This window comes from Bos indicus x Bos taurus, chromosome 8 (assembly GCF_003369695.1).
Source record: "Bos indicus x Bos taurus breed Angus x Brahman F1 hybrid chromosome 8, Bos_hybrid_MaternalHap_v2.0, whole genome shotgun sequence".
Classification (NCBI taxonomy): domain Eukaryota; kingdom Metazoa; phylum Chordata; class Mammalia; order Artiodactyla; family Bovidae; genus Bos; species Bos indicus x Bos taurus.
The window spans coordinates 106,037,704-106,050,845 of NC_040083.1; the positions used below are offsets into that span (position 1 = coordinate 106,037,704).

General features: G+C 45.7%; 1 protein-coding gene across 3 annotated transcripts in view; it reads right to left on the bottom strand.

The window, feature by feature from the left end:
• The window catches only part of ASTN2 (astrotactin 2), a 1,048,656-nt gene that overhangs the window by 378,003 nt on the left and 657,511 nt on the right, over positions 1 to 13,142 (bottom strand). For all 3 annotated transcript variants that reach the window (XM_027550640.1, XM_027550639.1, XM_027550638.1), the window contains one exon: positions 4,834 to 5,000. In XM_027550640.1, the coding sequence (XP_027406441.1) occupies positions 4,834 to 5,000 (167 nt within the window). The remainder of the gene's footprint in view (positions 1 to 4,833; positions 5,001 to 13,142) is intronic.

Below are 13,142 nucleotides of genomic sequence, written 5' to 3' on the forward strand. Positions count from 1 at the left end.
CTGTTCTAACGTGTTGGAGATAGAGCAGTAAGCAGGACATACAATTCAGCCACTGGAAGATGAAATGACATATTTTTATACCTATTAGACTCATCACAGGTACCATCAACTGAGTGCCTAAGTGTGTTGGCCTCTGTGCTCATACAATTTCATTCAATCCTTCCGATGCTGCTGGAATCACATCTGATTCTATGCGAAACGAGAGACTCAGAGATGTTTAGTGATTTGCTCAAAATTATGTGGCCGGAAGTAGCCAGAGGCCAGAAGCGATGTCAGATAAGGGAGCCACACAGACTGGGCTTAAATCCTGAGGCCTCCGCTTCCCAGCTGTGTGACCTTAAGCCAGTCACTGAGCCCCTCTGTGCCTGGTTGTCTTGACAGTAAGTCACAACCATAGCGCTAGTACTGATGCAGGAGATAGATGGGCTCCAGGTTAGACATTTACAACCAGCCAGCCTCCTGCCTGCATTTCCTGAGACAAGAGATAGGTGGGCTCCAGTTGAGGCATTTACAGCTGGCCTCCTGTTTACCCCACCGAAATGAAAGTTGTAACAACAAGGTAAATAGCCAGTGTTTGAATCTTGTCAACACCTTAAGGGAATAGTCATGGCAAGAACAAAGAGAGGCAAAACCCTGTCTATGTAAATGATTAACGGATCTCCCTTCTCCCTCTTTTGGGACAAGGGAGAGACACTACTCATGTGCAGAAAGGCTCCTTGTGGATCAAAAGTCAGGGGATAATTCCAGGCCATAATGAGTCTTGCTCCTCCCAGAAGCCTGCAGTTCGAGATCCACCTTGGCTGAAGGGTGCTTGCATATGGGAGTGAGTGTCCCAGGGTAGGTTAGGTGTGGAAAAAGAAATCAGATAATTGGCCTGGAGGAAGACAAAGCCCCGGAAGAACTGCCCCATATAAATGACCGCCACTTTACTATGCTCCTCCTCACTGGGGGGAGGCCCGCAGCCTTTCACTGCAGCCTTGCATCTCTGTCTTACTTCTACCTCACCCAAACAGTTTCTCTATGTCCTCTCCCACTTGTTGTCGTGCTATGTCCCTAATAATAACTCCAAATCTGGGTTTACAGTTTCTCCCTCCGTGATAAACGTATTTTTCACCCGAGGCAAAGATTCAGGGAAAAATAGCTTACAGTCTCTAGCCCTTAATGGCCTAGGATTCCTGGTTCTCATCCAGGATCAGTTCAGTTCAGTCGCTCAGTTGTGTTCGACTGCGGTTGTGACCCCATGGACTGCAGCACCCCAGGTCTCCCTGTCCATCACCAACTCCAGGAGCTTGCTCAAACTCACGTCCATTGAGTCAGTGACATGCAACCATCTCATCCTCTGTTGTCCCCTTCTCCTGCCTTCAATCATTCCCAGCATCAGGGTCTTTTCAAATGAGTCAGCCCTTCCCATCAGGTGGCCAAAGTATTGGAGTTTCAGCTTCAGCATCTGTCCTTCCAATGAATATTCAGGACTGATTTCCTTTAGGATTGACTAGTTTGACCTCCTTGCAGTCCAAGGGACTCTCAAGAGTCTTCTCCAACATCACAGTTCAAAAGTATCAATTCTTCAGCATTCAGCTTTCTTTATAGTCTAACTCTCACATCCATACATGACTACTGGAAAAACCATAGCTTTGACTAGATGGACCTTTGTTGGCACGATACCCAGGTTCAATTCCTGGGCAGGGAATTAAGATCTGACTTCACGCCACCTCTCACTGCTGCCTCGCTGAGATCAGTACCTCCTTTGTAGATTTGTTATGAGAATTCTGCGGGCTAATGTAATCAAAACATTTAGCACAGTCATGGCACATAGGAAGTGCTTAATAAGTGTTAGCTGCTATTATTAGTGAAAGTGAAGTCGCTCAGTCGTGCCCGACTCTTAGTGACCCCATGGACTGCAGTCTACCAGGCTCCTCTGTCCATATTAACCTGCCTGAAAAAAGCATTATGAAACCTGTGCTACCCAGGAAACTCTCAGCAAGGGCACAGAGCTCTGAACAAGTCAACAAGGTCCCCTTGAGTGAGGGTTTGTTTTCCTTGCTTAATTCAATAGCCTGCCACTTCTCTCCACCAACTTTCACACAAGTACCTGCTAATGGTTTTCATTGTTTTGTTTATAGTGCTTCTAACAAATGTGGCTAACTTCTCATTTGCATCTTTAATAGACAATTTTCAAAGACTGTTGACACTGCAGTTGGTTTTAGGAGACCTGAGTTTTATCCCCATTTTCCTCCTGTTTGTCAGCATTTGGAGGAGCCTCAACAGCCCACAGCACACCTGCACTCTCTTAATTCAGTCTCATTGAAAACTTGCAGAGACCTTTCTGGGCAGGGATGGTTACTTTGTCCTTGTCTCACAGACAAGAGGTTGAGCCCCTCAGGTCACTGAGCAAGTGGAGGCCTGCTGTCCTTACTATCATTGACTTTAGCTACTTTATTTAACAAATACCTAAGAGTGCGACATCCATGCACTTTATAAATACTAATGTAAATTGTGATGCAGGAGCTTCCCTGGTGGGCTCAGCGGTGAAAACGGCCACCTGCCAATGGAGGAGACTCAGCAGATCCAGGTCCGATCCCTGGGTGGGGAAGATCCCTGGAGAAGGGAATGACCACCCACTCCAGTATTCTTGCCTGGGAAATCCCATGGACAGAGGACCCTGGCGGGCTAGAGCCCACGGGGCTGCAAGGAGTCGGAAATGACTTAGGACCTAGTGACTAAACAACAGCAATAAACTGTGATGCAAGTAATGTCATGCATTTAATCCTCACAGCAACTCTATAGAGAGACACTGCTGTCATCGCTTTTCTACAGATGAGAAAACTGAGGCACAGCAATGTTAAGTAACTCGCTTAAGGTCACACAGTGAGAAGCGGCAAGCTACATTACCAGCCACGTGACCTTGGACACATTACCTAACCTAAATGGAGTAATAAATGCCCTTTGCACTCTTTACAACCAGCGTTACATTAAGGCAGATATTATTAAAATTTTAGAGATTCTAGAGACTGAAGGTCAAGGGTCCTGAGAGTCTTGCCTGATGTCTAAGAGAAAGTTAGAGGTGATCAGGATTGGAACCCAAATGTATACCAATTCCCCTTGACCCTGGCAGTCTGCTATGGATACAAGAGGCAGACAGTTTCTATGTCAAAATCCATTACTGCTGTGGTCCCCTGCTGTAAACTGCTGCTTGCAACAGAAGGACACCCCTCCCCCCAAGTACAATAGCGATGATAAGAACACAGCTGATTCGGTATTCAGGCCTCAGATCTAAGCCCATGCATAATTTACTCAGCACTGCCCTGCAGTCACTTCAGCTGAGGAGAGACCCTATAAATTCAGGTCTGCACACACTAATTTATTTCTTATTTATTTTACTGATACATATCTAGGGCCTCCAGCGAGCTGCTCTAACACCTGCTCAAAGGCGCCTCTGGCACCAAGCGTAACTGGGGCTGGGGTGGGGAGCCCCTGAAATGAGTCCCAGAAGGAAAACCAGATCCCACAGACTAGAACCATGCAGGTAAAATTAATTTCCTGTTAAACTGAAATTAAGCACTTACGCATTCCTCCACCTCCTCTTTCATAGTTCTTGGGGCTGAAAAGGTTGTTAAATGCTTTTTTCTCCTTTTCTATCTTAGTAAAGCCCTGTGTGCATTCAGCTGCTCAGTTGTGTCCGGCTCTTCGCAGCCCTGTGGATGGTAGCCCACCAGGCTTCTCTGTCCCTGGAATTCTCCAGGCGAGAATACTGGAGCAGCTGGCTGTTTCCTCCTGCAGGGGATCTTCCCAGCCCAGGGATCGAACCTGTGTCTCTTGCATCTCCTGTATCGGCAGGCAGATTCTCTACCTCTGTGCTGCCTGGGAAGCCCAGGAAAGCACTAAGCACACTTCAATGCCTGACCATCTTGCAACACAAAAGACCATTTTTCTGAGTCACAGAATGTCAAAAGGAGAACAAGTTGCCTAATATGAAGACATCAGCAGAAAGGGAATAAAGAGAAGGAAAAAGGCTGCCATTTCCTTGAATGATGGCTAAGGATCAAACGCGATCCTAGAAGCTCTCCACGGCACAGGTCCCGCTGCAGTCATTTTCAACATGGAAAACAAGGTTAACTGGAAGAAGCACTAGGCATCATTTTCCCGGATCGTATTTCGCAGGTGGTCAAATGGCAGCCCAGGGAGGGAGAGCGGCTTGTCCCAGGTCACTCGACAAGTTGGTCCCAACGTGACCCCCTCTTTCCGTCTCATACCAACCTTAAAACTCAGCTGAATTCCTAACAGGAGTGAGAACTTTTTGAGCTTTGCCTGCATTGCTTCCTCTCCACCTCGTGTCTCCCAATGAACTATTCTTATCGACAGGGACATGAGGACAAAGAAGAACTAGCCTCTGAACTTGGCACTGCTTACTCCCTGCAGAAACAGGACCAAAAGCCTGGGCTAAGCCCACATTCTGTAGCACCACACCTTCAAGACACCTTCAAGATGCCTGCTTTCATCTCCATGATACACTGACCCGGGCTGTGGGGTAGATGCAGAAAGGGCAGGAGACTTTTATAGAAAGGAAGTCCTGATCCTAGGGTGCAGCCGGAACGTGTGTGCCATTTATTATAATCACTAATCAATTATTTATCTTTCTTCTTCCATTCTTCTTCTCAATCCCCAACCCAAAGGTTAGACTGTTGCTTTTTGCCTCTGGGGCTGAAAAAGCAGAAGCATAAAGGCCATTTCAGTGAAGGTCAGAACCAGTCAGGCCAGGCCTGACTTTTTTTCTTTCTGCATCCATCCCACTGCTCTGAAGGGAGTGGTCGGGCCTCGGGGACAGAGACTCACCCGCAGAACATGAAGATGGTGCTGGAGGTGGCATCGTAGGGCAAGGGCACCGTCTGCTGCAGACACAGCTGCTCGCAGCCGCCGTTGAAGCCGTCAGAGCAGTCGATGCCTTTGGAGTGGTCGTAGCAGCCCGAGCCATCCTTCATGGGCCTCAGCTCCTCGGGGCACTGCTCAGAGGGAGAGAGAGGAGCAGGGTGGTTATGGCTGAATAGGCAGTGGTCTCATTACGCCCTTTCCTCTTACCCCCTGCAAAGGGACAGGGGTCAGGATCGCAGAGAGCAGCTCAAGGTCTTATCTCACTGTGGGACTTCCCTAGCAGTCCAGTGGTTAAGCCTTTGTCTTCTAACGTAGCGGGTACGGGCTCCATCCCTGGTTGAGGACTGAGATTCCCCCATGCCTTGTGGCCCAAAACACCAAAAGATGAAACAGAAACAATTTTGTAACCAATTCACTAAAGACTTTAAAAACGGTCTACATCTAAAAAAAAAAAATCTTTAAAAACAAACGACAACAGAGTCTTATCTGATCAACTATTAAATAACAGCTGTGTGGCCTTGGACAAATTCCTCTACCCCTCTGAACCTCAGTGTGCCCACCTGTAAAATGGAACTTTTGTCGATACCTGTCTTGTAAAGTTGTAAGAATGAAGGGAGCTCGTGTGTGCAGAGGGCTAAGAACTCCGTGGCTCATATGGCAACCATGCAAGCAAATGTGAGCTGCTGTGAACACTGACCTTGCTGGGGTCATCATCAGTACTGTGTTTATTATTACTGCCCCACTGGGTCACTTGCAGAGGCAGCCAGATACATTTTTAAGAGCGTCTACCAATATGAGTTTAAATTCCAGATCTTCCCCTTCTTCCTGCCTGATCTGGGGTAAGTTACTCGCCCTCTCTGAGTTTCAACTTCCTTATCCATTAAACAGGCTCAGCACCGGCTTCGGCGGATTTGCTTTCAAGCTTAAGTTGGGTCACAGGGGCTGCAAAACTTACTTTGGAATTTGGCATGTGCTTTGGTACTCATCAAATGTAATTTCTCTTCCTTCCTGTCTTGAATGTGTCACCTATTCTCCAGCCTGAAGAGCCTGAATTCCTAAATGAGACTTGTACGTCTCCACAAAAGGCCTCCTAAACAGTCTGCTAACCGCCAATCTGGCCTCCTCTCTATCATCCTCCTAGTGGCCACCAGTGTGATATTTCTAAATAGCATCACTCCCGAGTGCAAATAAATAAAGGCATTCTAAACAGCAGCAAAGTGACCCTTCCTAAAGCTGACAGCCCAGGTCCAGCTACTGATCCCATGGACAGATGATTTCAAAGCCTCTGTCTAGCCACAGGCACCTTCCTCTGGGTAACCAAATGGGCTGCCCTCTGGTTCCTTAAAGACCTCACCGATTCCAACCTTGAGCGATCTCAGTCAAAGGCTCTTTTTGCTCCTTTTGGCACCTGCTAAGTGCTCTGTGAATGGAAGCTCTTATAGCCTCGGGAAAACCACCTATTTATTTAATCTAGTTTCCTATCATTTGATGAAGCTGAGCCCATCTCCAGTCCAGCAGATGGAGAACACAGTCCCAACGCTCCTGTGTTCAGGAGAGAAAATGAGGTACTAGGTTTTAATTTCAGTCATCCGGCTGGCATTTCCTGTCCACCAAGATTAACACTAGGAGCCCAGCCCTCTTCATCCATCACTGGACATTGCTGATTAAAATGCCCTCCCCATGTTCCTCTCCTCCCAACCAGCTCCCCTGTCCCCTCCCTCCTCCCTAAGCCATCATCCTGAACAACATCAATAACAAAACACACACCCCAAAGTTAATTTACAAAACCCACAGCAACAAAAAAAGGTCAGCTCTCTTGGAAATTAAATTTTGCCTAAGAAGAATTCATAATTACAAACGCAAGAGAGAGTTCTTCGAGACACTTGAGACTGGCGCCAGGAAGGGTGACAGAGAGAGTCGGTTATAAATGGCCTTTGTCAAGCAGCAGAAAGGTTATAAAACTGGCTACATTTTGTGCTTAAAAAGAAAAATCAATTTTCCGTGGGAGTGAAGTGCTGTACATATTAATACAAGCTCAGAGGAGGCCCCTGCTTGTCTCAGAACATTTAGTGTCAGCCAGAAAGGCACTTGGTCATGGGGTCATTTGACGGCATGTGCTGCTACCCGAGGCTGGGCTGTCTGTCTGCAGAGACTCGGGGCTGAGTGCGAGAAGGGAGGGCTGACCTTCTCACCATGAAACAGAAAATACTACTCAATCAGGTAACTCATGATTCTTTCCATCATCCCCTACTGATTCCCCACCACTCTTGTTCTTTAAAACATCCTATACTCCAGGCATAATCTAAGCACTTTATCTGATTTAATTCAGTTAACCTTTATGGCAAACCCATGAGGTCATGTGAGAAGGCTAATGCACATGTGCTGTGTGTGTGCTAAACAGCTTCAGTCGTGTCTGACTCTTTGCAACCCATGGACTGGAGCCTGCCGGGCTCCTCTGTCCACGGGATTCTCCAGGCAAGAATACTGGAGTGGATCGCCATGCTCTCCTCCAGGCGAGATCTGCCTGACCCAGGGATCGAATCTGTGTCTCTTATGACTCCTGCATTGGCAGGCGGGTTCTTTACCACTAGCGCCACTTGGGAAGCCTCCCTAAGATATATCCCCATCCTAATCTTTGGAACATATGAATGTTACCTTCTATGGCAAAAGCTTTTCACAGATATAATTAAATTAATGCTGTTGAGATGAGGAGCATATCCTGGTGTGATCCAGTTAGCTCTAAATGCTGCCACAAAGTTCCTTTTAAAAGGGAAGCAGAGAGAGAGACTGCATACAGAGAGGGCCATGTGTGTGGGGGGAAGGACACAGCGACTGGGGTGACGTGGCCACAAGTCACCCAACGCTGCAGCCACCAGAAGCCAGAGAGGCTGGGGCATTCTCCCCTAGAGCCCTAGGACGGGGCAGGACCCTGCTGACACTGTGATCTCACACATCTGGCCTTCAGAACCTTGAGAGAACACATTTCTATTTTCTTAAGCCACCGAGTTTGTTAGGCCACTCTTAAATTTCTAATCCTCAGAGCTGGTGTGAGATAATAAATGCCTTTTGTTTTAAGCTGCCCAATTTAGGGATAATTTGTTACACAGCGATAGATAACTAATACAGTGAGATAAATACATCAAGCGCTTGGCACGGTGTTCGGCAGACACGAGCTGCCAGCTGCCATTCTGGGTATGATTAAGGAGCTTAGGATCCAGATTGAGAAATGAGAAATACACCTATCTGTTAGAGAAATAGTTACCCAGGAAATGTGAAGAAGCATGGTGTAATCTGAACGGGAAAACAGAAATTCTGTGAATGTGCTTGACTGGGAGTATCAAAGGAGGGGGGTTTGGGTCAGAGATGTATTCTTACAGGGAAGACAGATGTCACTGAAGCAAAAGGGACATTCTGTCTTCTAGGAAGAGGAAGAACAGAACCCTCCCCAGGAACACCACTCATGTGCCCGGTGCTTGTACCGAGCTGGGCCTCAGCTTTCTTTCTTTAAATAGGGAGAATAGCTTGGAGATAGGACCTGACGAGACAGGAGACAAGGGCGATTTCAGTCTTGAACTGCACACAGGCCTTTGATGCTGAGCATCTAGGCAAGTGCTTCCCCTCTGAAACACTCTCAGGCTCCTCATCTGTAAGAGAGAAGTAAGAATGCTTTCTGGGAGGCATTTCTGGAGATCCTGTGGGAAAACCACCTAGCATGTCTGGCTCAGAACCGGGCACATCATAAGCGCTCAATGAATGAAGCATAAAAAGAATGGGTAAGTGGAACAAAAGATCAATGGACAAACCCATTCCCCCCACAAAGCCTAAGTGGGACTATCAGCATGTCTTTTCTTTCTCAGCCATCTAAGTCCTTCACTGACCATTTAAGAAATGCATACTGAATGTCTACTCAGCGCTAAGCATACATGCTGGGTGCTGGACACGCAGTACTGAAGAACACAACAAGCAAGACCTTGTTCTCAGGGGGAATAAGTTCTAGAGAGAAGACAAATAATTAACAGGAAGTAAAATGATTATTTCATAGTGTAAAGAAGTACAACAAAAGTTCAGTTCAGTTCAGTTCAGTCGCTCAGTCGTGTCCAACTCTTTGCGACCCCATGAACTGCAGCATGCCAGCCCTCCCTGTCCATCACCAACTCCCGGAGTTTACCTAAACTCATGTCCATTGAATCGGTGATGCCATCCAACCATCTCATCCTCTGTTGTCCCCTTCTCCTCCTGCCCTCAATCTTTCCCATCATCAGGGTCTTTTCAAATGAGTCAGTTCTTTGCAACAGGTGGCCAAAGTACTGGAGTTTCAGCTTCAACATCAGTCATTCCAATGAACACCCAGGACTGATCTCCTTTAGGATGGACTGGTTGGATCTCCTTGCTGTCCAAGGGACTCTCAAGAGTCTTCTCCAACACCACAGTTCAAGAGCATCAATTCTTCGGTGTTCAGCTTTCTTTATAGTCCAACTCTCACATCCATACATGAGTACAACAGAAGTACAATATGGTAAAAAGTGAGTGGGATAGAGTCAAAGAAGTATAAACTGAGCACTTGAGCGAAGCCTGAACAGTAAGCAGGATCTCCCAACAGAATATAAGTGGAGAGAGTTATCCAAGAAGTAATAGCAAGTATGAAAGTCCTGAGTCAGGAACAGTGTTGTCCTATCTATGGAACAGAGGAGACCAATGCAGCTGAAGCTCCGTGAGACAGGAATAAACAAGGTTAGTATAAGGCAAGCGGGGAGAGGTAGGAAGGGACCAGCTCACTTAAGCCAGGGGTTGGCAAACTGTGGTCTATAGGACAAATGTAGTCAGAGAACTGTGCTTTTTTCTTTTTAATTATGCATTTAAAAATGTTGAGATACTTAAGAGATTCACATGAAGCTTTAAGAAATAAGGCTCAAATAGTAAACAATCTGCCTGCAATGTGGGAGACCTGGGTTCCATCCCTGGGTCAGGAAGATCCCCTCAAGAGGAGAATGGCAACCCACTCCAGTATTCTTGCCTGGAGAATCCCCATGGATGGAGGAGCCTGGCGGGGTGCAGTCAATGGGGTTGTAAAGAGACAGACACGACTGAGCGACCAAGCACACACAGCACAATACAGAAAGACATGATGCGTTGCCAGTTTCCCTCAATGGTAACATCTTGCAAAACTATAGTAAAGTATGACAACCAGGACATACATACAGACAATCAAGATACAGGACATTTCCAACACTACGTTCATTCCTCCTCTTGCCCTTTTAAAGCCACACCCACTGCTCACCTGACTCCCTTCCTGAGTACTTGGCAACAACCAGTATGTTCTCTGTTTCCACAATGTCTGTCATTTCAAGACTGTTACATAAATAAAATCATAAATCAAATGAACTTTTTAGGAGTTGAATTTTTGCATTCGCATATTTCTCATGTTCATCCAGGTGGTTTCATGTACCAATATTTAGTTCCTTTTTAAATGAAGAGTATTAAGCTATGGTATGGAGGGACTATGCATGTGTGTGTGTGTGTGTGTGTGTGTGTGTGTGTGTGCGTTAGCCGCTTCAGTCTTGTCCGGCTCTTTGAATCTCCATGGACTGTTGCCTGCCAGGCTCCTCTGTTCATGAAATTTCCCAGGGCAGAATACTTGGAGTGGGTTGTTACTTCATTCTCTCAGGAATCTTCCTGACCCAGGGATTGAACCTGCATATTTGGCATCTCCTGCACTGGCGGGCAGATTCTTTACTGCTGCACCATGTGGTAAGCCCTAAAGCTGCGCTAGTGTGCAGGTTTTTTTGTGAGGACATAAGTTTTTATTCCCCTGGGGGGGGGGAGGATAAAGGCCAAGGAGTATAATTTCTCAGTTGTATGATAATTGCATGTCTAATATTTTTAGGAAGCTGCCAAACTTTTCCAGGGTAGTGGTACTAATTCAAATGCTCACACACAAAATATGAGCAGTCCAGATTTTCCACGTCCTTGTCAACATCTGATGGTGTGGATATTTTTCATTTTAGCCACCCTGACAGGGGTTTAGTCATACCCCAACTGTGGTTTCAATTTGCATTTTCCTGTATGCAGGTCAGGAAGCAACAGTTAGAACTGGACATGGAACAACAGACTGGTTCAAAATAGGAAAAGGAGTTCATCAAGGCTGTATATTGTCACCCTGCTTATTTAACTTCTATGTAGAGTACATCATGAGAAACAATGGGCTGGAAGAAGCACAAGCTGGAATCAAGATTGCCGGGAGAAACATCAATAACCTCAGATATGCAGATGACACCACCCCTTATGGCAGAAAGTGAAGAGGAACTAAAAAGCCTTTTGATGAAAGTGCAACAGGAGAGTGAAAAAGTTGGCTTAAAGCTCAACATTCAGAAAACGAAGATCATGGCATCCAGGCCCATCACCTCATGGGAAATAGATGGGGAAACAGTGGAAACAGTGTCAGACTTTATTTTTGGGGGCTCCAAAATCACTGCAGATGGTGACTGCAGCCATGAAATTAAAAGACGCCTACTCCTTGGAAGAAAAGTTATGACTAAACCTAGATAGCATATTCAAAAGCAGAGACATTACTTTGCCAACAAAGGTCCGTCTATTTGAGGCTATGGTTTTTCCTGTGGTCATGTATGGATGTGAGAGTTGGACTGTGAAGAAGGCTGAGTGCCGAAGAATTGATGCTTTTGAACTGTGGTGTTGGAGAAGACTCTTGAGAGTCCCTTGGACTGCAAGGAGATCCAACCAGTCCATTCTGAAGGAGATCAGCCCTGGGATTTCTTTGGAAGGAATGATGCTAAAGCTGAAACTCCAGTACTTCAGCCACCTCATGTGAAGAGTTGACTCAATGGAAAAGACTCTGATGCTGGGAGGGATTGGGGGCAGGAGAAGGGGACAACAGAGGATGAGATGGCTGGATGGCATCACTGACTCGATGGACATGAGTCTGGGTGAACTCCAGGAGTTGGTGATGGAAAGGGAGGCCTGGTGTGCTGCGATTCATGGGGTCACAAAGAGTTGGACACGACTGAGCGACTAAACTGAACTGAACTGAATAGTTAATGATGCTGAATATCTGTGGTTTATTTGCCATCTCTATATCCTTTTCTGTGAGATGTCTCTCAATGTTTTTTGCTCATTTCCTAATTGGATTGCTTATCATCCTTAAGGTCTGAGAGTTCTTTATATATTCCAGACATTAGACTTTTGTCAGCTACGCAGTTTGTAAATATTTTCTTTCCCACTTTGTAACTTGTCTTCTCATCATCTTCCACTGAGCTTTCACAGAGCAAGTGTTTTTCATTTTGATGAAATCCAAGTTATCATTTTCTCTTTTATGGATCATAAAAACTATATCTTGGAATCTAAGAACCCTTTGCCAAGCTCAAATCTCAAATAGTTGCTCATGTGTGTGTGTGTTCTGGAAGTGTTATAGCTTTAGGTTTTACAGTTAATTCTAATTCTATGATGCATTTCAAGTTAATTTTTATACAAGGTGTGAGACATATCCCGAGGTCTGCATCTCCAGTGAAATTATCCAAGCTTATAGATTTTTTTGAGGGGAGTTTTTAAGTGACATTTTGAATTTTCTTAAAAGTTATAGGGGGACTTCCCTGGCGGTCCATGGCTAAGACTTTGCACTTCCAACACAGCGGACCTGGGTTCAATCCCATATGCTTCAACTAAGATCCGGCAAGCTACAATGATGATCAAAGATTCTGTATGCTGCAATTAAGGCCCAGTTCAGCCAAAATTAAAAACAAAAGTTACAGGGCAATTCAAATATCTGTTTCATATTGGGTGAATCGTCGTATTTTGCATTTTTCAAGGAAATAGTCCATTTCATCTAGGGTGTCAAATATATGTGGGTATCGGGAGTTGGTGATGGACAGGGAGGCCTGGCGTGCTGCGATTCATGGGGTTGCAAAGAGCTGGACACGACTGAGCGACTGAACTGAACAGCTATTTGTAGCAGTCCTTTATTAACCTTTTTGATGTTTGCAGGGTCTATAGTGATATCATCTGTCTTATTCCTGATATTGGTAACTTGTATCTTCCCTTTTTTTTTAAAAGGCTTGCTATTTTGTTTATTTTCTCAAGTTTCCTGGTGGTTCATTGGTAACTTGTACCTTCCCCTTTTTTTTTTAAAGTCTTACTATTTTGTTTATTTCTTCAAGTTTCCTAATGGTTCAGACAGTAAAGAATCTGCCTGCGATGCAGGAGACCCGGGCTTGATCCCTGGGTCAGAAGACTCCCTGGAGAAGGGAACGGCAACCCACTCC